The sequence below is a fragment of the Panthera tigris genome, chromosome C1, assembly GCF_018350195.1.
Source record: "Panthera tigris isolate Pti1 chromosome C1, P.tigris_Pti1_mat1.1, whole genome shotgun sequence".
Lineage (NCBI taxonomy): Eukaryota > Metazoa > Chordata > Mammalia > Carnivora > Felidae > Panthera > Panthera tigris.
This window is the reverse complement of record NC_056667.1, coordinates 6,994,146-7,017,169: the sequence shown is the minus strand read 5'-3', so window position 1 is coordinate 7,017,169 and position 23,024 is coordinate 6,994,146. Positions and strand designations below refer to the sequence as shown.

At 43.3% G+C, this 23,024-nt stretch overlaps 2 protein-coding genes across 5 annotated transcripts in view; one reads left to right on the top strand and one right to left on the bottom strand.

Moving 5' to 3' along the window:
* The window catches only part of NMNAT1 (nicotinamide nucleotide adenylyltransferase 1), a 51,715-nt gene extending 49,095 nt beyond the window's left edge, over nt 1-2,620 (bottom strand). The window contains exons 1-2 of one of the 3 annotated variants that reach the window (XM_007078356.3): nt 2,546-2,620; nt 1,510-1,631 (exon numbers count right to left, since the gene is read on the bottom strand). The gene's annotated coding sequence lies outside the window, so the exon portion shown is untranslated. Of the gene's footprint in view, nt 1-1,509; nt 1,632-1,717; nt 1,799-2,308; nt 2,517-2,545 lie in introns of those variants that run through there. The other 2 variants (XM_007078357.3, XM_042996177.1) reach the window with 2 other exon arrangements.
* On the top strand, nt 2,553-14,764 carry LZIC (leucine zipper and CTNNBIP1 domain containing). 2 transcript variants are annotated; one of them, XM_015535846.2, is made up of 8 exons: nt 2,553-2,718; nt 3,354-3,456; nt 9,155-9,263; nt 10,283-10,418; nt 10,687-10,785; nt 12,854-12,949; nt 13,139-13,220; nt 14,569-14,764. In XM_015535846.2, exons 2-8 carry the CDS (start codon nt 3,402-3,404, stop codon nt 14,625-14,627), a joined length of 636 nt encoding a protein of 211 aa, XP_015391332.1. In that variant the 5' UTR covers nt 2,553-2,718; nt 3,354-3,401; the 3' UTR covers nt 14,628-14,764. The 2 variants fall into 2 exon arrangements, with proteins under 2 accessions (XP_015391332.1, XP_042852112.1); XM_042996178.1 differs by lacking the exon at nt 3,354-3,456.
* The last annotated feature ends 8,260 nt before the right edge of the window (nt 14,765-23,024 follow it).

Genomic DNA, 23,024 nt, shown 5'->3' with positions numbered 1-23,024 from the left:
TAAATAAAAACGGTAAGCACTAAACTCATTAAATTTAGTATATAAAAAAATACCAGGGGTGCCTGGCTGGTTCAGTCAGTAGAGTGTGCAACTTAAAAAAAAATTTTTTTTTAATGTTTATTTATTAATAACGTTAATAAATTAATTAATGAGACAGAGCACGAGCAGGGAACAGGCAGAAAGAGAGGGAGACACAGAATCCAAAGCAGGCTCCAGGCTCTGAGCTGTCAGCACAGAGCCCAACACAGGGCTTGAACCCACAAACCGTGAGATCATGACCTGAGCTGAAGTCAGACCCTTAACTGACTGAACCACCCAGGCCCCCCTAGAGTGTGCAACTCTTGATCCTAGGGTTATGGGTTGGAGCCCCACATTGGGTGTAGAGCTTGCATTAAAAAAAAAAAAAAAAAAAAGTAAAAAACCCCTTGACTTTGACATCTATCATTGCTCATTTAAAGTTAAAGAAAAAAACAAACAAACTGGGGCACCTAGGTGGCTGAGTTCGTTGAGCAGCCAACTTTGGCTCAGGTCATGATCTCATGGTTTGTGGGTTCAAGCCCTGCATCAGGCTCTGTGCTGACAGCTCAGAGCCTGGAGTCTTCAGATTCCCTGTCTCCCTCTCTCTCTGCCCCTCCCCCGCTCTGTCTGTCTGTCTCTCTGTCTCTTTCTCTAAGATTTAAAAAACAAAATTCATGCTCTTAACTATGCCACAAAATTGACCACAGTACAAGCTATCTCCTGGTAGACGTTTAAAAGAGGTCCACATGTTCAGAGAGCCTTTGGCTCATGTACTTCGTGTTAAGCCACTCGAGTTTCACCTGCCCCAGCATTTTTCCTACCTAGTTGGAGCAAACCATCCTCTCTGGGCTCCCATCCCAAGTCCAAGTTAAAATGTCCTAAACTCCTGCAGCTGCCAAGTAGTATGTCCCAGTTATGACTCCCAACTCTGAGGTTATTTCCCCCAATGCTCTCTCTGATAACTACCAACCTAACATCTTTTTTTTTTTTTTTTTTTTACAATTTCTTCTCTTCCCTCCCCACCCCCCTCCAAAACCTGGGTTCTATTTTTGTTTGACAACTGGGACCCAAACCAAGTTCTCTTACTTATGCTCTAGGAACGTTTTTCATTATCCATTAGCTCTAAACAAGAACCCAAAGAACACCTTCAGCACAGAAGTGCTAAGTCAAATCAAGTCACCGAGAAAGAGAGCAGGTAAGCACAGTGCACGATCAGGGGAGGCCCTTCCTCCACAGCTACCACCACCACTTATACTCAGACCGACACAAATGCCTGAACAGAACACCCTATCATCATCATCACCATCAAAATTAGGGGAAGTACACAATGAGCAAATGTTTATTTAGCAAGTTCCTCAATCTGGGAAACAAAGAATATTTTTCAGTTTTGTTTTGTTTGGCACTGATCCTATTTGTCTCCGAGAGCTCCGCGTCACTCAACGCACGTATCGAAAATCAGAGATAATTGCATTAAGGTAAACCGTCACTTACTTTCACAAAGGAAATTCTGTGAACCTGAAGCGTTTTTGCAAGGTAGGTTATGGGAACCATTCCAACTGCGTCAACAGTCTTCAGTTGGGCTGGAACAGTGATTTCACGTCCAAATTGTAACGCTGAAAAGCAATTTATGGTAATAAGTAGGAAATTCTACAATTAGAACTGACAGAAGTAATTCATTCTGGTAGGATTCTATGGTAACCTCTGTTTGGCGTGGCTGGAACAGCTTTAAAGACAACACCCTTGGGGGAGGGGGGGACCTGGAGGGCTCAGTCGGTTAAGCCATCGTCTCTTGATTTAGTAGAGGTCATAATCCCACAGTTCCGTTCCCAAGATCGAGCCCCAAATCAGGCTCCGCGCTGACGGCATGGAGCCTGCTTGGGATTCTCTCGCACGCTCTCTCAAAAAAATAAATTAATTTTTAAAAAAACCCAAAGTTTTAAAGGCAACACCTCTGCAACAATTTTGCCGTCAACCCTGATGCGGTCTTGGGGACCACGGACTCAAGGAGAAGGGCTGGGAACACCAGAAAATGGTTTCCGCCCAGTTTTCTCAGTAACTTTTAACTTGTTGCCCAAGAGCGAGTAGTGTCCTCAAGGGACGTGTCAATCCGCTTCTGGGAAGATGGGTCTCGCCTTTACACGTGGAAAAGGGATTTCGGAGGAAACAGAAGTCCTCCAGAATGAAGAACTTTCTCCTCCGCCCTCCACCCACCTCCGCCAAACACAAGAAGCCTCTAGAAAAGGACTGATTGATTGACTGACTTTACTTACTTTTACTCGCTTATTTTTACCTGTTCAGAGGGGGCCAGAGGAAAACTTAGCGAGTCTTTTGGTTCCACGTTAAGATGGAAAGAATGAAGGGGCAAGACTCCTTGCCCCAAGCTTGAGTGTGACCTTGCCTCGAGGACCGCTATATCTGCCCCTCAAAGACCCCGCCGTCTTGAACTCCCCTCGGCGTGCGACAAAAAGAGTCCCGGGCTGCCTCCCCTAAAGCCTGGTTTCTCAAGGGCTCCGGCCAGGGGGCTTACCACGCACGTCCTCAGGGTCGACCGGCCCGAAACCTCCCGGAGAGAACCCGCAGCCCGGACGCCAGAAAGGGAAACACCCGCGCCCGCATCCTCATTGGCTCCTGGGGGCCGGAAGTGTATGCGTCTGGCGGAAGTGCTCCTACTGCGAGCGTCCGCCCGGTCCGGACCCTCAGGTAGGCGGGGCCCCTGCCTCCCAGCTTTGGGACCGACGCGGTGGCGGAGGCGCCGAGGGGGCGCCGAGGGGGCCCCGAGGGCCCCGGGAGGTTGTTCGGTTTCTGGTCTGGGGGGAGCCGGAAGAGTTTCGGGGGCGGGGGTTCCCGGCGACCCCTGCTGGCAGGTGGGGCCTAGTCGAGCCTGGCCGCCGCAGGACCCAAGTGCGGGAGCTTCAAGCTCCCCCGTGGGGACGGGATTTGGGGCTGCGGCCGGAGCTGCTCCCCGACGCGTCCGGATGGTTGAGGTCCCGACGCTGCTCACGTCCAGCGGGGAAAACGTGTGCCCTCCGCCCTTATCTTCTCCCTGCTTCTGGGTTTGACGGCTTCCCCCCAGGCGTGCGGGGTGCCGGGCTTTCCTCAGTGACGCCCGCGACCTCTCTAGGGAACGTCTCAGAAAGGCCGCCCGAGGCGCAGTGGAGGGAGAAAACGGGTTCCCTCCCTCCCTTGCCCCGCTCTCCTCCTCCCCCTGGTGTCTTCCTGAAACGGGAAGGGTGTGTTTCGAGCCCAGGCTGCTCAAGTGGAAGTTACCCGGACTGCTTTAGGCCAAGTTTATATGTCAAGTAAATGAAACTACTTGATGGTTTCCTCTTCCTCAGCCGACTCCACCTCCAAGCGGTTTGAACTTTGAGTTTCTTGTAGCCCTGATGAACAATTTGGCTTTCGTCAAGTTTGTGACACTTGAAACTTCAACAGCTGGAGGTTTATGCACTTTGGGACCGGGCCACGCTGTGCGGAGTTCAAAGTGCTAGGAGGCCAGGTGAGCGCGAAACGAGCACCTTCCGCTCCAGATTACGGTTTTTGAGCGCCCTTTTCGGCAGTTTTGTGAAAGGTGCACCGCCTTTATTGACTACTAGGTGGTGCCAGCGAGTTAATCTTTCTGGATAAATTTCAAATAATGAGCAGTGCCAGGATGCGGCTTTTGAAGTGCCCCATCTTCCCTGAAATTTACTTAAAATAGTCTTACCTCTTGAAAATAGCTGGTGCCCTTATACACTTTATCCAGGTATTGAATATCTATTCTCTACTCAGTGCTGAGGATGCTAAAAGAGGAATCAAATTCATTTTCTCCTGAGAGTTTATAGTCTGAAGAGAAAGGCCAATAATCAATGCGCTATAATGAAAGCACAGATATAACTTAAGGCAGAAATAAGTGCAAAGAAGAGAATAAGATGTGAGATGCAATGGAAGAAACGATCATTATTCATTTACCAATTATGTATCCAGACCTGTCTGCCCAACGTTATTGTAGCTGCTGGTGTATAAAGAAGTAAAGGGGCGCCTGGGTGGTTCAGTTCGTTGACCTTCCGCTCAGGTCATGATCTCACGTTTGGTGAGTTTAAGCCCCTGGTGAGAATTTGAGCTGGCAGTGCAGAGCCTGCTTTGAATTCTGTCTCTCTCTGTCCCTCCCCTGCTCATTCTCTTTCTCTCTCTCTCTCTCTCTCTCTCTCTCTCTCTCTGTCTCTAAGATAAATATTAAAAAAAAAAATCCCAAGTTACAAATAATTCACAATTTAGTGATTGGGAAGGAACCAAGAAAGACATTATGGAGAAGCTGAAACTTTAGCTAGACCCTGAAGAATGGATTACCTGGGCTTGATAGGTACAAAAAAAAAAAAAAAAAAAAGCATGCTCAAAGAAAAGAATGAAAGTGCATGGCATGTTTTGAAATAGCAAGCAGTGCTCGCTTCGGCTGCACATATCCTAAAATTGAAACAGCAAGTAGTTCAGCATGGTTAGACTGTAGGAAACTGAGCCTGAAAAGACACTGTCGGTTTTAGGTTTGGCCTTACTTTCACTGGAAAATTTAACAGATATAAAATGTAAAATTTTTTTAACTTTTTTTTTTTTTTTTTTTTTTGAGAGAGAAAGCTTGCAAGCAGGGGAGAGGGGCAGAGGGAGAGAGAGAGAGAAGGTCAAGCAGGCTCCAGGCTCAGTGTGGAGCCTAACTCAGGGCTCCAGTCCCACAACCCTGAGATTGTGACCTGAGCCACAATCACAGAGTCAGATGCTCAACCACCTGAGCCATCCAGGTGCCCCTGAAAGAAAATTTATTTATTATTTGTTTATTTACTTACTTATTTTAATGTTTATTTGTTTTTGAGAGAGAGACAGGGCACAAGCAGAGGAGGGGCAGAGAGAGAGGGAGACACAGAATCCGAAGCAGGCTTCGGGCTCCAAGCTCTCAGCACAGAGCCCGATGCGGGACTCGAACCCATGAGCTGTGAGATCATGACCTGAGGCGAAGACCAACACTCAACTGACTGAGCTACCCAGATGCCCCTATTTACTTATTTATTTATTTACTTACTTACTTAAATGTTTATTTTTGAGAGCCAGAGAGAGAGCGCTAGGGCACACACGCAAACAGGGGAGAGGCCAAGAGAAAAGGAAAGAGAGAATCAATCCCAAGCAGACTACACTGTCAGCACAGATTCCAGTGTGAGGCTCAATCCCATAAACCGTGAGATCACGATGTGAGCAGAAACCCAAGTCAAACGCTTAGCCAACTGAGCCTAAAATACAATTTAAATGTGTATTTCCCAGAGGAAATTATACGTGAAGCATAGCTGTAATAAATTAGACTTTTGGCTAACCTATTATACATGACATACAGCTATAATAAGTAACACTTCTGGCTATAATGTAGCTCGTTTATGTTTCTGTATCATTAATCACTGTAGATGACTTAAGCCAATTTTAACCGCTATGGCAGTAAGAATAGATTTTCACCGATTACATTCTATTTTGAAATATATCATAAGGAATTCTCTTCATTGAGGTTCACATACCAGATCATCTGGTAGTGGTTATGTGTAGGAAAATTTTAAATGCTTTAATAAATTACCCTAGGATTTAGGTTTTGATGAATCATTATACCTGATATTAAGCAAAACATGTTTCCTGAAAGAAATGTGAGTTTAATTTTTATAAATGGAAAACCTTAAACACTATGTTGTTGTTGTCTTTAAGTTTACTTATTTATGTTGAATGAGAGAGTTCTGGGGAGAGACAGAGAAGGAGAAAGAATCCCAAACAGGCCAGTGCAGAGCCCAACTCAGGGCTCAAACCCATGAGCTGTGAGATCATGACCTAAGCCAAAACCAAGAGTCAGACTCTTCACCAACTGAGCCACCCACGCCCCCCTTAAAGACTATAAATGTTGAGATAAACGCATACAGTATCAACACACCAAAAGCAGCAGCTTTTCTCTACACTAGCAATAATCAGAAAAAAACATTTTTAAGTAATCTCTGTGCCCAACACCAGGCATGAACTCATAACCCGAAGATCAAAAGTTGCATGGTCTACCAACTGAGCCAACCAGGTGCCCCGCAATAATTAGAAATTGTAATAACGGGTGCCTAGGTGGCTCATTTGTTGAGTGTCTGACTTCGGCTCAGGTCATGATTTCACGATTCACGAGTTCGAGCCCCAATTGGGCTCACTGCTCTCAGTGCAGAGCCAGCTTCAGATCCTCTGTCTCCCTCTCTCTTTGCCCCTCCCCCACTCACACTCTCTCAAAAATAAAGCATTAAAAAAAAAGAAATTGTAATAACAAGAAGTCTATTCCCAGTATTAACAAAAAATATACATAAAATGTCGAAGAATAGCCAGTGTTCAAGGCCTTTGTTAACAAAACAATACTTTTAAAATTAAAGATTGTGAAAGAAAGCCAAGATAAATGGAGTGATATATTGTTTGACAGGAAGATTCAAATTTCAGGGATACAGATCTGCATATTAGGCTCTAATTTTAATGTAATCCCTCTCAAAATTTCAGTTGCATTTTTTTAAAATGTTTATTTATTTTTGAGACAGAGCATGAGCAGGGGAGGGGCAGAGAGAGAGGGAGACACAGAATCTGAAGCAGGCTGCGGGCTCTAAGCTGTCAAGACAGAGCCCGATGCAGGGCTCAACCTGCTGAGCCGTGAGGTCATGATCTGAGCCGAAGTCAGATGCTCGACTGACTGAGCCACCCAGGCACCCCTTCACTGCATTTTTAAGGGAACTTGACAATCTGATTCTTAAATTCATCCAGAAGAGAAAATGCATAGGAATAGCCAAGAATTACTGGGGAAAGAAAATTCCACAATAATAAAGGCAACTCCCTATCAGTTATCACTGTACACCAGCTTTATAGCTGACAAAATAACAAGGTAGTCTTAAGACCAGAATGTTCTCAGTGAAACAGACGTGAGTCTTTCTACTGAGTCTACATTAAAAGTGGCATAAAGGGGCACCTGGGTGGCTCAGTCAGTTAAGCGACTGACTTCGGCTGAGGTCATGATCTCGCGGTCCGTGAGTTCGAGCCCCACGTCGGGCTCTGTGCTGACCGCTCAGAACCTGGAGCCTGTTTCAGATTCTGTGTCTCCCTCTCTCTGACCCTCCCCCGTTCATGCTCTGTCTCTCCCTGTCTCAAAAATAAATGTTAAAAAAAAAAAAAAAGTGGCATAAATACTGACTAATAAACAGTGTTGGGGCAACTCGCTCCTCCTTTGAAAGAAAAAAGAAGTTAGACTCGTATTTCATAGCATTAACAAAAAGAGTTGAAGTGGCTTAAAGAGCTGAATGTAGGGGTGCCTGGGTGGCCCAGTCGTTAAGCAACTGACTTTGGCTCAGGTCATGATCGGTTTGTGAGTTCGAGTCCCACTTCGGGTGAGCATGAGGCCCACTTCTCACTCTCTCCCTCTCTCTCTCTCTCCCTCTCTCCCTCCCTCTGCCCCTTCTGGGATTCTCTTTCTCTACCCCTCACTAACTTGCTCTCTGTCTCAAAAAAAAAACAAAAACAAAAAACTGAATGTAAAAAGAAAAATTTATATAAGTCTTAGAATACAAAATAGTGTGTTTTTTAAAATCTTGAGATGGTTAGGGCCTGCCTTCATGGGACATAAAACTAATAAGACTTAAAGAAGAAGACAGATTTGGCCATTAAAAATAATAATTTATCATTGGGGCACCTGGGTGGCTCAACGTAAGCGTCCGACTTCGGCTCAGGTCATGATCTCACAGTTCATGAGTTCAAGCCCCTCATCAGGCTCTCTGCTGTCGGCGCAGAGCCTGCTTCGAATCCTCTGTCTCCCTCTCTCTCTGCCCCTTCCCTGCTCGCACACGTGTGCACGTACACACCCTCTCTCTCAAAAATAAACACTTAAAATAATAATAATTTATTATGACAAAAAAAACACCAATAAGTAAAATTTAAAGTCAAGAGATGAGATAATATTTGCAACATAACTGCAAAGGCTTCATACTGCTGTAAATCAGTAAGAGAAAAATAATCCAGGGGCATATTTCCAAAGGAGAAATTCACAGCAAAAATTGTCAGTGCCCGCAAGTTATTAGGTAAATGCACATAAAACCAACAAGACAATGCTAGGAGTGTTCTTTTTTTTTTTTTTTTTAATTTTTTAATGTTTATTTATTTTGGAGACAGAACATGAATGGGGGAGGGGCAGAGATAGAGGAAGACAGAATCTGAAGCAGGCTCCAGGCTCTGAGCTGTCAGCACAGAACCCGATGCCGGGCTCGAACCCACAAACTGCGAGATCATGACCTGAGCCGAAGTCAGACACTCAACTGACTAAGCCACCCAGGCGCCCCAGGAATGTTCTGAGTCCTAGAGAATACTTATTAAGAATGAAAAAGAATGTTACAATGAATCTTTTTGTAAAGCAAAAAGATCTGTTTCTTTTTTTTTTTTTTAATGTTTTTATTTATTTATTTTGAGAGAGAGAGGGAATGTGCAAGCAGGAGAGGGGCAGAGAAAGATAGAATCCCAACCGGGCTCCGCAGTGCAGAGCCCCATGCAGAGCTCAACCCCACCAACCATGAGATCATGACCTGAGCAAGGGTTGGATGCCCAACCAACTGAGCCACCCAGGTGTCCCAGCCCTAATCTATTTCTTTATAAAATTGTGTTTTCAGGGGTGCCTGGGTGGCCCAGTTGGTTGAACATCCAACTTCAGCTCAGGTCATGATCTCATGGTTCATGAGTTTGAGCCCTCCACCCGGCTCACTGCTGTCATCCGCTTTGGATCCTCTGTCCCCCTCTCTCTGCCCCTCCCTGCTCACGCGTCTGCTCTCTCCCTCAAAAATAAATAAACATGTTTAAAAGATTGTGTTTTTAACTATCAATTCTGTTTAAAGTAAGATGGACCAATAGTGAAGACGTTTAATTAATTTGTCAAGTCAGGTAAGAAGACTGCCAGGCATTCTTGTGGGGTGTTACTAGTATAGGAGTTTAAACTTCTATACCTAAAATGAAATTCTCTTTGCACAACTCTCTTTGCCACACCTGTAGCTCAGAATGAACATAGCCCATTGTGAATTGCACTGGAATGTGGAATCCTTTCAAATAACCAAATATATACTGTATGTGGGCTTATTGTTCTTCCTAGAGATCAAAATGGCTTCCAGAGGAAAGACAGAGACAAGCAAATTAAAGCAGAATTTAGAAGAACAGTTGGATAGACTAATGCAGCAATTACAAGATCTGGAGGAATGCAGGTGAGAGTAACTGAATGCTGCTATGCAGTCCAGTGGCTTTTTTCTGCAGCTAGATTACAAGCTCTGGGTGCAGGCCCGTGTGTGATTTTGGTTTCCCCTGTAGTGTTCTTCACAGTGCTTTGTCTGTTGGAGAAATAAACTCAGTGCGAGCCTTGGAGTCATAAAGGTAACCCCCTTAAGTTTTCATTTCCCTGAGTGTGAAGTGAAAATAATAACTAACACCTACCTTCTCTTCGGTGTTTAAAATAGGCCTGCTTGGTATCAAGCTGAGAAGATACTACTTGAACTTCTAGTGTCTTTTCAACTTCAACTGTTCCAAGGACCAAAAGTGTTCATTGCCTTTTTTAACTACTTTGAAAGGTTGTTGTAAATATTTCAAGTCAAGGGGCCAAAACGATACTTGGCCCAGAGCCGATGCTCGATAAGTGGTAGCTGTCGTTGAATTTGTAGTGAATGTTTAATAAATGGCTTGTTCGAGTAGTGAATAAAAGTAGCCTCGTTTGCAGACGATAGGTGGTGCTTGCTATTGTATTTCAAGGTGCACAAAATTTTATCTACCATCAATGATGGTCATAAATGAAATGGCTGCTTTGTCAAGCCCTGTTGTTTGTCAAGCACTTTCTATATTTCGTTTAATGCTCGTAGCAGCCCTGTAAGGTAGTACTATCATTGTCTGTGGCTTATAGATCAAGAAAATGAGACTCAGCTGTGTTAAGTGTCTTGCCCAAGGTTACGCATTGATTCGTAGAGTGCTTAAAAGGAAGTTATTTTGTGGTTTGTTAAGTGTGCCTCATTTTGGTAAAAGAAAAATGGTTAATTATCAAGGTAACCACATTGCAGGAAAGCGCCCGTATTACTAACATCTGAACACATCCGTTATTAGCATTTTGTTGTTTCCTTTCAGCCTTGTCCCTCAGTATATTTTCTGTAAATACATGTATCTGAAGTCTTAGAGTCCAAATATGAGATTGTTTTTTTTTCACTTAGAACTCTGTTTTTCTATGTTTGCTGTACTTCAGAGAGGAACTTGATACAGATGAATATGAAGAAACCAAAAAGGAAACTCTGGAGCAACTAAGTGAATTTAATGATTCACTGAAGAAAATCATGTCTGGAAATATGACTTTGGTAGATGAGCTCAGTGGAATGCAACTGGTGAGCATAATTTACTTACACTAGTGACACAGTTTGTCTTTTTCCCCTTTTTTTATAAGTATATTTAAGATAGAAACCCTTTTTTGGGGTTTAACTTCCAGATGAGTGTCTGCTTACCAATACAACAGCATAGCAAACGGAAACTAAAATTATAACGGTGTTTGATGAACAAAGACGACCTGTTAGTAATTGAAAACTCATCAGTCAATTACTGTAATGTCTGATTCAATGGAATATTTGGCTTAGTTTTTACCTTCTTGTATCCTAGGCTATCCAGGCAGCTATCAGCCAGGCCTTTAAAACCCCAGAGGTCATCAGATTATTTGCAAAGAAACAACCAGGTCAACTTCGGACAAGGTTAGCGGAGGTAAAATTTCTTTACATTGATTTAATTGCTGTGCGTATTTTTTTCTCAGCTCCAGAATTTGCTCATTATGTTAGTCTGAAGTTTAAAAATTGGTGAGTTGAGAATGTACACCAGCACCAAGAGTGAATCCTAATGTATAGACTGTGGACTTGGGGGGATTGTGTGGTGTCAGTGAGCCACTCTGGTGGATGATGAAAAATCATGGGGAGGCTGTGCATGAGTGGGGGGCAGGGAGGATACGGGAAATTTTTGTATGTTTACACAATTTGCTGTGAACCTGAAACTGCTCTAGAAAATAGTCAGCTACCAAAAAAAAAATTGATCAGTTGATTTGAGAGCCACGACCCACAGTTTTCTGACAAAATTAGTCTTTTGAGCAATTATTGAGTATAGAGGTATAAACAGCATATGGCACTTTAAATTGCTACTAACTGCTTCTACTCGAACCCCAACTTTAAGGTTTTACCATTTATTTCTGAAGCCGAGTTGAAATCCCATCTAGAATTCATTAGCAGCATTGCTTTTTGTGCATGTAGCCTTTCTCATCTAAGAATTTCAAACATCTCTATAAACCTGGATTTGAGAAAGTCTGTTTATAGACTTGAATATAATTAAGGCATTAACAAGTGATTTACAACCACTGATAATTCAGTAGCATAGCATGGACTTGGGTCAGACTGGCAGGATTTGTATCCCTGCTCTATGGTGGAGGTATGTGACCTTAGGGAAGTTACTTTTAATAGTTTTAACACAATTAATAATCTTTTGTTTGTTTACTTTTGAGAGAGAGACAGAGCGTGAATGGGGGAGGGGCAGAGAGAGGGAGATACAGAATCAAAGCAGGTTCCAGGCTCAGCTCTCAGCACAGAGCCCGACACGGGGCTCGAACTCACGAACTGTGAGGTCATGACCTGTGCCGAAGTTGGAAGTTTAACCAACTGAGCCACCCAGGTGCCCCAATAAACTTTTTAGTAAATATTATTACTATTATTATTGAAGTTGGATAAGTTATGTTACTCAACCTATTTGTGCCTCAGTTTCCCCGTCTATAAAAAGGTGATAATAGTAGTTCCTACCTCTTAAGGTTGTTATGAGGAGTAAATGAAATAATATGTGTAAAGCACATACTATGTGTAACATGCAATGTGTGTAAAGCCCATGGAATAGTACCCAGGCATACTACAGGCTATCAGTGTTTCTGGTGATAGAGGTGATATTTAACCAACATTCCTGGAGACCTGATACCAGTTATCTCATTCAAGCCTATAGACCACACTTCAGTTTAAGGGAATGAGTGCTTGAAGGATAGCTTCTCTCTAAAGGAAGGTGTTGACCTACCAGTTCCTCAGTAAAGTTTCTAATCAAGGCAGTGGTTATGATTAGCATTAAGATTTATTAGAACTGAGGGGCGCCTCAGTCGGTGGAGCATGTGACTCTTGATCTTGGGGTTGTGAGTTCGAGCCCCATGTTGGATATAGAGATTACTTAAAAAATAAAATCTTAAAAGATTTATTAGAACCGTGTAACTGTATTTCTGACACGTTTGCCTTGAATTGATTCTATAGTTCTTTATAATAGTCAGCTAGAGGATCTTTTTTCTTTAAGAAGAAGTAGATCTGGGGGCGCCTGCTTAAGCAGCCTACTCTTGATTTTGGCTTGGGCCGTGATCTCGCAGTTGGTGGGTTCGAGCCCTGCATTGGGCTCTGCGCTCACAGTGCAGAGTCTGCTTGGGATTCTCTCTCCTCCTCTCTCTCCTCCCCTCCCCTGCTCACTTGCTCTCAAAAAAAGTAGATCTGAAAATCTGGATTTTATGGATAAAATGTTTTGTTTTGTTTTTTAATGTTTATTTATTTATTTTTGAGAGAGCGAGAACGAGCACGAGCAGGGGTAGAGGATCTGAAGTGGGCCCTGCACTGACAGTAAAGAGCCCTACATGGGGCTCAAACTCATGAACTGTGAGATCATGACCTGAGCCAGAGTCAGATGCTTAACAGACTGAGCCGCCCAGGCGCCCCGGACACAATGTTTTTAACTTCAGTACCATATTCTTTGCATTCATCCATTTCAGATGGATAGAGATCTCATGGTAGGAAAGCTGGAAAGAGGCCTGTACACTCAACAGAAAGTGGAGATACTAACAGCTCTCAGGAAACTTGGAGAGAAGGTACCTATATTTAATTTAATATATTACGTATAAAGAAAAGGTACAAAGTATTTGGTACAGAACTTTGTGAGCTGTGATCTAGTTTGTGGTCCTGAGACATTCTTAAAGGTGGTTCCTAGAACCTCTTGTTAACATTCGAATCCGCTCTCTCGGGCTTTGTTTTGTTTTGTTTTGTTTTGTTTTGTTTAGCTGACCGCAGATGATGAGGCCTTCTTGTCAGCAAATGCAGGTGCCATACTCAGCCAGTTTGAGAAAGTGTCTACAGACCTCGGTGAGTCTCCTCGTATTTCTGAAAGCTGTCCAGGCATTACTGCTCACATTGATGGAGACCATGAGTGAGATAACAGGATGGCCTTATCTTGAGTTTAGAGGTAAAACCAGGGGCGCCTGGGTGGCTCACTCTGACTCTTGATCTCAGCTCAGGTTGTGGTCTCAGGGTCCTGATTTCAAGCCCTGCATCGGGCTTCGTGCTGGGCATGAAGCCTACTTAAGGAAAAAAAAAAAAATTGAGGTAAAACCAGAAGTGTTTTCTTTATAAATCCCTCGTATTAGGTTTATTTCCTAATATTTTTAAATTGGGGCGCCTGGGTGGCTCAGTCGGTTGAGTGTCCGACTTTGGCTCAGGTCATGATCTCACAGTCTGTGAGTTCGAGCCCCGTATCGGTCTCTGTGCTGATGGCTCAGAGCCTGGAGCCTGCTTCCGATTCTGTGTCTCCCTCTCTCTCTGCCCCTTCCCTGCTCATGCTCTGTCTCTCTGTGTCTCAAAAATAAATAAAAACATTAAGAAAAAAAAATTTTTTTAATTAAAAATAAATTAATATAGTCTAATATTTTAAAAATATTTGTCACCTAAATATAAATATAAAGTAAACTAAAATTTTATATATTCTATCTCACATTTTTTTTTTTATTTATTTTTTTTTAATGTTTATTTTTGAGAGAGACAGAGACAATTAGTGGGTTAGGGGCAGAGAGAGAGGGAGACAGAATCCGAAGCAGGCTCCAGGCTCCCAGCTGTCGGCACAGAGCCTGACGCGGGGCTCGAACTCATGAGCTATGAGATCATGACCTGAGCCAAAATCGGATGCTCAACTGACTGAGCCAGCCAGGTGCCCCTCTATTTCACATTTAAAGTTAGAGTAAGGGGGCACCTGGCTGGCTCAGTTAGTAAAGCATGTAACTCTTTTCTTTTTTTCTTTTTTTTTTTTTAATTTAAAGTTTATTTATTTATTAATTATGAGAGAAACAGAGGCAGAGTGAGTAGGGGAGGGGCAGAGAGAGAGAGGAAGAGAGAGAATCCCAAGCAGGCTTTGTGCTGTCAGTGTAGAGCATACAACTTTTGATTTTGGGATCGTGAGTTTGAGCCCCACATTGCAGGTAGAGATGACTTAAAAATAAAGTAAGTGAAGTAAGGAAGTTGAAGTAAGGATTTGTAACCAATAAATCATCCTCTGTGTGTGAGATATTTGTGCAGGGGAAAGGAAGTTGGGAATTGGTACTGGGAAAGTTTAGGGGTAATGCTCTGATTATAGAAGTGAGTTTTATTTTCTGTTTCAATAGCTATGGAACTTTAAATGCATTTGAAATAACCTTTGTTTATTATGTTTATTTCTCCTTAGGCTCTGGAGACAAAGTTCTTGCATTGGCAAGTTTTGAGGTTGAAAAAACGAAAAAATGACATGGTGTGGAAGCTTGGGACATTGATCACATTCTTGCTGTAAATGGCATTTGTCTCATAGGGATTTTGAATCATTGCAAAGAAATCAAGAGATTCTTGAAATACATTGATAACCTGAGAAATGGTGATGGAAAACATACTTGTGGCTTCTGGTTATACCCTTCCTCGTTGTGCTTCAGGGCTACTTGCCTGAGTGATCCTAGATGGGTGGGATGAGGAACCCATTGGGCCTTATTCATCATGTCTTGTGTGTTTGAGAGAAGGAACAGAAAACAGTCTCTCTGCCTGTTTTTATTAAGCCTCCTTGTTTTAAGTGCTGATAGTAAATGAAAAGATGTGAAGTAATGATTCTTTTCTGCTCATAATTTATCCCCACTTGTTGGAGTGAATAGTGTACCAACATCAATAGACGTCCTGTGTGTTTATAGAATTTTAGAGTTCTAAGTGATCTTGGAAATCATTTTCATTTTATAATCAAGGAAACTGAGGCTCAGAAAGAACAAGTTGACTTGCTGAAAGCCACATCCGAGACAGAGCTGGTTTATAAGACTTGGGCATCCTGACTCTCGGTTTAGTGCCCATTGAGTTTTATTTCTTTATTTTGTGCTGTTTTTAAAAACTAATTAACACATATTTGGGCAAGTCCGTGTTTATGAAAACTCCATGTCCCAACAAAAAGTTGTCACTAAGGGACCATTCCTCCAGCCTGTAGGGCCTCCGTGTGAAAGGGGCCCATTGTATCCCTCAGTTGTGAGCTTGGAACAATGGGAGCCCTGTCGAGAGTCTGAGAGTCTCCCGGAGTAACTTAACCTCCTGCTTTGTTTCACCAGGGAAGTAATTGAAAGTGGCAGCTAGAGCCCCCCGCCCCAGCCCTCCCCACCTTGTGTGACCTCTTTGCTGAAACCCAGGAGGTGGTGACTGTAACTATTATTTACTCTTCTGTTTTTGGAGAAACACAAAATAAGGTACGAGGAAAAACATACTCTCAAGTGTTTATATTGCATGCTCAAATATATAGATTTCCCCATGCGTGTGTATATGCTAGCTTATTTTCTAGGCTCGGGCCACTTTATATTTTTTTCATGTATGTCTCCGTTTTCTTTTCCTTTGCACTTTATACAAATTAAAACACTTCTGAAGCTTCTCATATACTGTAAACTCTACTAGGTGCTCTGCCAACTGGGCAAATTAGGGACCTCAGCTTCATTAATGCCTTATTTGGAACTCTTAATGGGTAACTTTTTCTGTATTGGTTTATAGCGGTCAAAAACTCATTGAAATTGTAACAAACCAAGAAAAAGCAAATCGCCTGCTACCCACGTAGGATTTTATGGTCAATCATCATTATTTCATTATTCTGCATTTTTGTTTGTTCAAGTGATCTCTACACCCAACGTGGGGCTTGAACTCAGGACCCCGAGATCAAATGTCACATGCTCTACCGACGGAACCAGCCAGGCACCCCTAGTCTGCATTGTTTTTAATTGAGGTGAAACTCATGTCCTATAAAAATCAGAAATGTACAATTCAGTGGTGTTTAGTACGTTCACAATGTTGTGCAGCCATCACCATCTAGTTCCAAAACATTTTCACCACCCCAAAGGAGACGCCACACCCATTAAGCAGTCACTCCCCGTGCCCTCCTCCACATCCCAGTCCTCCGGCAACAACTAATCTGCTTTCTGTCTCTGGATTTACCTATTCTGGAAAATTCCTGTCGATGGAAGCATACGGTATGCGACCTTTTGTGTCTGGCTTCTTTCACTTAGCGTATTTTGAAGGTTAATCTAAGTTGTAGCCTGTATCAGTACTTCGCTCCTTTTAATGGCTGAAAATATTTCCTTGCGTGGATACAACGTTGCACTTATGCATTTACCTCTTGGACGTTTGGACTTTTTCCACTTTCTGGCCATTGCAGATAGTACTGCTGTGAACATTTGTATCTAAGCGTTTAAATACCTGTTTTCAGTTCCTTTGGTTTTATATCCAGGAATGGAATTGCTGTGTGTACGTGTGTTTTGGGGGTTTTTTGTTTTGTTGTTTAAGCCCTAACAAGATTCCCCTTTCCCCTCCAGTAGTAGGATAAGGAAAATTAGGAATATTTGGTATTTGAGAGGGGCCTACGTGAATCTGGAGTCCTTAATTTTGGTTTCCCTTTACGCTTTCTGTAAGACTAACATCAGTGAAATATTTTGTCATTAATCACCTTAGTGTATTCATTTTGTAAGTAATGACTAGTACTCGACTTAAAATTAATCTTCCTTTAAAAGCTACAAAGTATGCAGTACCCAGCAAGATACTGTCATTCATGACCGTGTGACCTTTGGTAGGTTGCTTAATCTTTTTGAGGCTCATCTTCCTCTTCTGTTCAATAGGGATCGGTAGGTAGGACCTACCTACCGCATGGGTTTACTGTGGATCTCCCTCTCTTTAACGCAGACAGAAGTTTTGCATTGGAGCTAATCTACGATTTAACGATTCTTTCGAGGGCCATGTTATATAATTTGTTTCACAAATTTGGTCCTTAATTCAGAAAAAAATGAATTGAAAAGGGACTAATTTGAAAACTCTATACAATTATAGTTATTAAATGATTTGCCAACTAGGTTTCCTGTTCATATTTTGCTATATTTAATCTGGGTTTTTAAACTTCTTGGGAGGTCTCAGTCTGCAATAACTAATGCTAAGGCAGCTAACTTTTTGATATCTTTGGGTCAAGCTAATATTTTAATGAGAAAAATTCCTGCATTTTTCAAAGAACTGGGGTTGAAGCAGAAGTAAATTCCAATGAGCAAGTGTACAACTGGGCAGTTTAATGAAAGGTAATAATTTAAAACCGTTTCTAGGGGCTCCTGGCTGGCTCAGTCTGTAGAATGTGCAACTCTTGATCTCGACGTTGTAAGTTTGAGTTCCACGTTGGATGTAGAGATTACTTAAAAATAAAATCTTAAAAAATAAATAAAACAATTGTGTTTCAGTGCTTTGTTCTTCCTATAAGTGGTAAGAAGGGTATGCTAGGTAGGCCTTTTTTTTTTTTTTTTTATGTTTATTTTTTTGAGGGGCAGACAGGCCACCTGAGGGTCTGAAGCAGGCTCTGTGCTGGCATCAAAGAGCCCGACGCAGAGCTCGAACTCACGAACCGTGAGATCAGGACCTGAGCCAAAGTTGGACACTTGACCAACTGAGCCACCCTGGCGTCCCTGTCGGGCCTTTCTTTGAAGACGACGCAGCCAATCAACAGCCATCTTGGGCAAAATAAACGACTACAAACCCACCGTTGGATGGCATCTTACTACAGTGAATAATGCATAGTTTGAAATTATGACAGGAAAAATAAACCCAGACCATTTGGCCTAGAGCTTTTCAGCTACTTCCCTGTCCGTTTTTCCCCCTTGCTGTATATTCGTTACTAAGGCCAAAAAATGCGCTTGTTTGCCTCTCAAAATGTTTTCAGCATTAATATGTAGATTAAAACTGTCAGCGGTGCCACAGACCCCCATGAACAAGCGCTAATTGCTTCCAGTCTGTTTGGCCCTGGAATTGCAAAGATTTAGAAACTGGGTTAACTAGTATTTAATATTTTCACTAAATTGCAAAAAGCAGGTTGAACATAGGCTCTTCTGGGTATTCCTCTAGAGTACGGCCTTTTGACATCCCAACTCACTGTCTTTTTGAAGTCCCTCTCCCCGCCACAGTAACCACGAAGCTGCTGAAAAGGCTTCCAACACGGGGGCTCTCAAGGGTGCGCAGCCAAGAGTCCGCCGTCAGAGAGTCTGGAAGCTGAGAGGCCTGTCGGCTGGAAGCTTCCTAGTGTTTGCTTGTCTTCCTCTGGGAAGAGCACGTTCCTTAGAGCCTCAGGCAACGGACAGCAATTAAAAATAACTAAACGAGGGGCGCCTGGGTGGCTCAGCCGGTCAAGTGTCCGACTTCGGCTCGGGCCATGCTCTTCCGGCTCGTGAGTTCGAGCCCCGAGTCCGGCTCCGTGCTGCCTGCTCTGCATGCCGCGTCTGCCCTCTGCTGCTCACATCCGGTCTCCCTCTCTCAAAAATGATTTAAAATAAACACCAAAGAAAACAAAACTAAACAAGCAGAACGTATTCGGTAAAGAAGGTCAAGGAGAGTCACCGGCTTCCTTTTGAATTAAGGAAGGAGAAGGGGCACCGGGCTGCCTCAGCCGGCAAAGCATGTGTTTCTCGATCTCGGGGTTGCGAGTTCAAGCACCACGTTGGGTGTAGAGATTACTTGAATAAATAAATAAAATTAAAAAAAAAAAAGAGGAAGATAATGTAGGCAAGGGTTCTTTCTAAGATTATTTATCAACCACAGATCTGCCCTAATTTCTGGCCACTGTGGGAACTTCGGAAACCTTCCCACAAGAACCTCTGACCTTGTGTTCAGTCACACTTTCAGTACATGATGTAAGGGCTTAAGTCATCTTGATTATGTCTGTTGAAGACGTCTGAGGAGATCAGGTACAAGTCTTCATTACTGCTAAGTTGTCATATTACGTGGAACTGTTCTTTCCTATGAGAGGAGGTGAAGGAGTTTTGGTTTTTGGTTTTTGGTTTTTGTTTTTTTTTGCACACTTGTGTGAAAACCTGGTTCCTTCAGGCTGGCATCACTCCTCCAATACTCAAGAACCAGAGCGGGTTGAAAACTGAGGCATTTACCTGCAACGGTAATCAAAGAGGTACGTAATTATGAAGAAGTGAGTATTTGGCCTACATGAGATAAAAACTAATTGCCTGAACCCTGTGATCTGACCATGATCTTAGAAAACAGGGCAGTTTGGGGGCACCATTTCTGGCTCAGTCGGTTAAGTGCCCAACTTCAGCTCAGGTCATGATCTCACGCTTCGTGAGTTCGAGCCCCACATCAGGTTCTGTGCCAACAGCTCAGAGCCCGGAGCCCGCTTCGGATTCTGTGTCTCCCTTTCTCTCTGCCCCTCCCCCACTCGCCCTCTGTCTCTCTCCAAAATAAAATAAAAACATAAAAAAAGAAAAAGAAAACATGGTGCTTTTACTATTTCGTGCGTTAAAAAAAAAAAAGAAAGAAACTGTTGTCACAGGTTTTACATCAAGTTTAATCTAGGTCTTGGTAAATTATACCTTAGATTTGGTTTGTAAAGCTCTGAGCTTACACTTTTACTTAAATATTTTGTTTCATATTTACTCAGAAAAGGAGCATTTTCGCTTTGGGAGCAAACAGGCAAAGCCTCAGTCCCTTGGCCTTAACGCTTGTGGCATTTCCTTTCAGCCTGTCTTCTAGAAGTAGGAGCGGCTTGTTCTCCTGCGAGGAAATACCGTGAGCAAGACTATATTAAGCAGTACAAGTAGGCACACCAAACCCACTTTCCAGCCTCAGAAAGGAAAACTCGGGCTCTGTCTTTCACTTGTGAGCTGGAGGGAGAAGGGAGGGGTGAGCCCGTGTTCACCCCGGGGGCGTGCCTTCCTTCTGGGAGCCTGACGGCCAGTGGCCCAGTGGCGCGGCCGCTCCCGCAGGGCCCTTCTGACCTCCCACGGTGCTGCTCTTGCCAGGGTGGGAGGTTGACTGTGCCAGTGTAATCCTGTTACAGTCAAAGCACCGAACAAATTGTATACTTTCGTCCCTTCGGGGCTTAAAAAACTCAAAGTGTCCTTTGGTGAGGATTAGGGCTTGAAATTGGAGAGAAGAAAACATGTTTTGAAAAATCTTTTTTTTTTTTTTATTTTTTTTTAAGTTCATTTATGTATTTTGAGAGAGAGCACGAGCAGGACAGAGGCAGAGAGAGAGAGGGAGAGAGAGAATCCCAGGCGCCGAGCCCGTCGCAGGGCTCAAACTCATGAACCACAAGCTTCACCGACTGAGCCACCCAGGTGCCCTCAAATTGTGTTTTAAAACAGACCTAACAATTAAAGAAAAAGATACCTACTACTCTATCATAGTTAGCTGAGTCCTTAGAAACATTATTTCTTTTTAAATTAAAAAAGAAATTTTTTTTAACATTTATTTATTTTTGAGAGACAGGGAGAGACAGAGCAGGAGCAGGGGAGGGGCAGAGAGAGAGGGAGACACAGAATCCGAAACAGGCTCCAGGCTCCAAGCTGTCAGCACAGAGCCCGACGTGGGGCTCGAACTCACGGCCTGTGAGATCATGACCTGAGCTGAGATCATGACCTGATGCTCAACCGATTGAGCCACCCAGACGCCCCATAAATGATCTATTTCATCTGTAATTTTTTACTTCGTCCTTTGGTCAATCTGGTAAACTACAAATCATGAAAGTATTTATGTTGTTTTGGAGACTATTAAATGGAGAGAAAGTTGGAATACTCCTGTAGGGGAGGAAAAATATCGTTCCTCCACCCATTTTTTTATGTTATTGACAGGGACCCCTATTACAAAGGACAGATAAAGAAGAGAAAAGCACACAAATTCAAGTTTCACGTGACACAGGAGTCTTCATAAAGGAATGAAGACCCAGAGAAACAGTTAAACCTGAGTGTTTTGTCAGAGAGAGGGTCAGAGAGAGAGGGAGAAAAGGAATCCCCAGCAGGCTCCATGCTGAGCTCGGAGCCTAACACGGGGCTCGATCCCATGACCCTGGGACCATGACCTCAGCCAAAATCAAGAGTCAGACACTCAACCGACTGAGCCACCCAGGTGCCCCTGCACCTGAGTGTTTTTAGGCTAGGTTTGAAGAAGAGTGGAAAGTCACAGAAAGATATAGTAAGACGAATATAAGTGTAGTAAACTGAGGGAAACTTAGCAAGATCTTTCTGTTGGGATTCCTCTCCGTCCCTTGTCTTCAGAGACAAGGCTGCTGCTTGCTGCCGGGTAATGGAGGGGCACCTCTCACACACACAGAGGTTCTACGACCCGCTTCAGGAGAAGGTTAAAGGGCTTTCCTGCACGTGCCTTTTCTCAAATTCCTTCAGCTTAAAATATTTAGAGGCACCCTGGGTGGCTCTTGGTTAAACATCTGACTTCGGCTCAGGTCGTGATCTCACTGTTCATGGGTTCGAGGCCCACATCGGGCCCTGTGCTGACGGCTCAGAGCCTGGAGCCCGCTTCAGATTCTGTGTCTCCCTCTCTCTCTGCCCCTCCCTTGCTTGCACTATGTCTCTCTCTCTCAAAAAGAAATAAACGTTCAAAATTTTTAAATAAATAAATAAAATATTTAACATGCCAAGGTACCATATTTTGGGCAAGCGGGACCTGAGCCCCATCCCTCCATTTCTAGTCGTAATCCCGCCACTCTGTTCTCCTTTTGTCCCGCTTTGTCGAGTTGCCTTCCAAATGTCCGTGTTGCTGTTTTGTGAAGAGCGGCTATTAAATGTATAAATTGCTTTGAAACCCCGGTGTAAGGAACTGTATAAAAGCTAAATAATACCACTCTCGTTAGAATACAGTATTTTAAATCTCAAAACATGCATTTTAAGAACACTAAATAAAATGGAGGCATTGTGTCGGGCTTGACTAAGGGAAGCTTGTATTCACATTCTAGATATTTGAAGTAATGGGGAATTAAGAACGTAAAGCAGCATTAACCGGGAGTACCTGACGTGGGAAAAGCCTACATTTCTGTTGCTTTTGTTTTTTCCCCTTCCCTGGAGGTGCGATAAATTACTTTTTCTGTTATATTTCCTTACTAATGACGTAAGTGCTGCTAAGGAGGCACATAATAAACAACCCCAGACACTCTACGGAAAGAATGCTTCTGAGTTGATGGGAATTTGCGTGCTGATATTACAGGCTGCCGCAGCAGGGTGTCCTCAGCTGCAGAAATGGAAGGCACAGTCAAACTAGTCCCTTTATCCTTTCCAGACACCGCAGCCCCTTTAGCATGCTGTTCCTGTGTGTCACTTAACCCTGAAAAGACATTAGACGGAAACTGCCTGCTCAGAGTTGTTTTAAAGAGTCACAAGCGTCACCTGTATGCTTGAGGACTCCCTGCCTCCTGTGAGCCTGTCTTCGCTTTCCTAAGAAAGCTTCTCCACTGATTAGCGAAATAAGTGTCCCTCTCTGTTCTGTCGGTACTTAGCCACCAATTAGCAAGATGAGCAGAAACGCTCCCATGCTGAGCCTGCGCTAGGGGCATGGAAGAAGCCGACCGTACTGCGCGATGCCAGCTACATAAGCACCTTTTCATCTCCCAGGAGAGGTTCTCAATAGGTTCGGTCTACCCCCTGGAGCCTGGAGCTATTTCAGTCTAACTACTCATTAAAGTCAACCTAAGATATTGCAGACGCCTTTGGGCTCGTTCAGTGAATTGCCACCACTTGAATTCAGCTAAGAATAGTTCACTTGTACTCCCCAGGGCTGCTTCCAACTTAACCTGAACTTTCCCCTCAGCCTTACACCCCACCAAAAAGGTTGATGCCCATAACAAGACTGGCTTCTTTAATTAAAGACCCA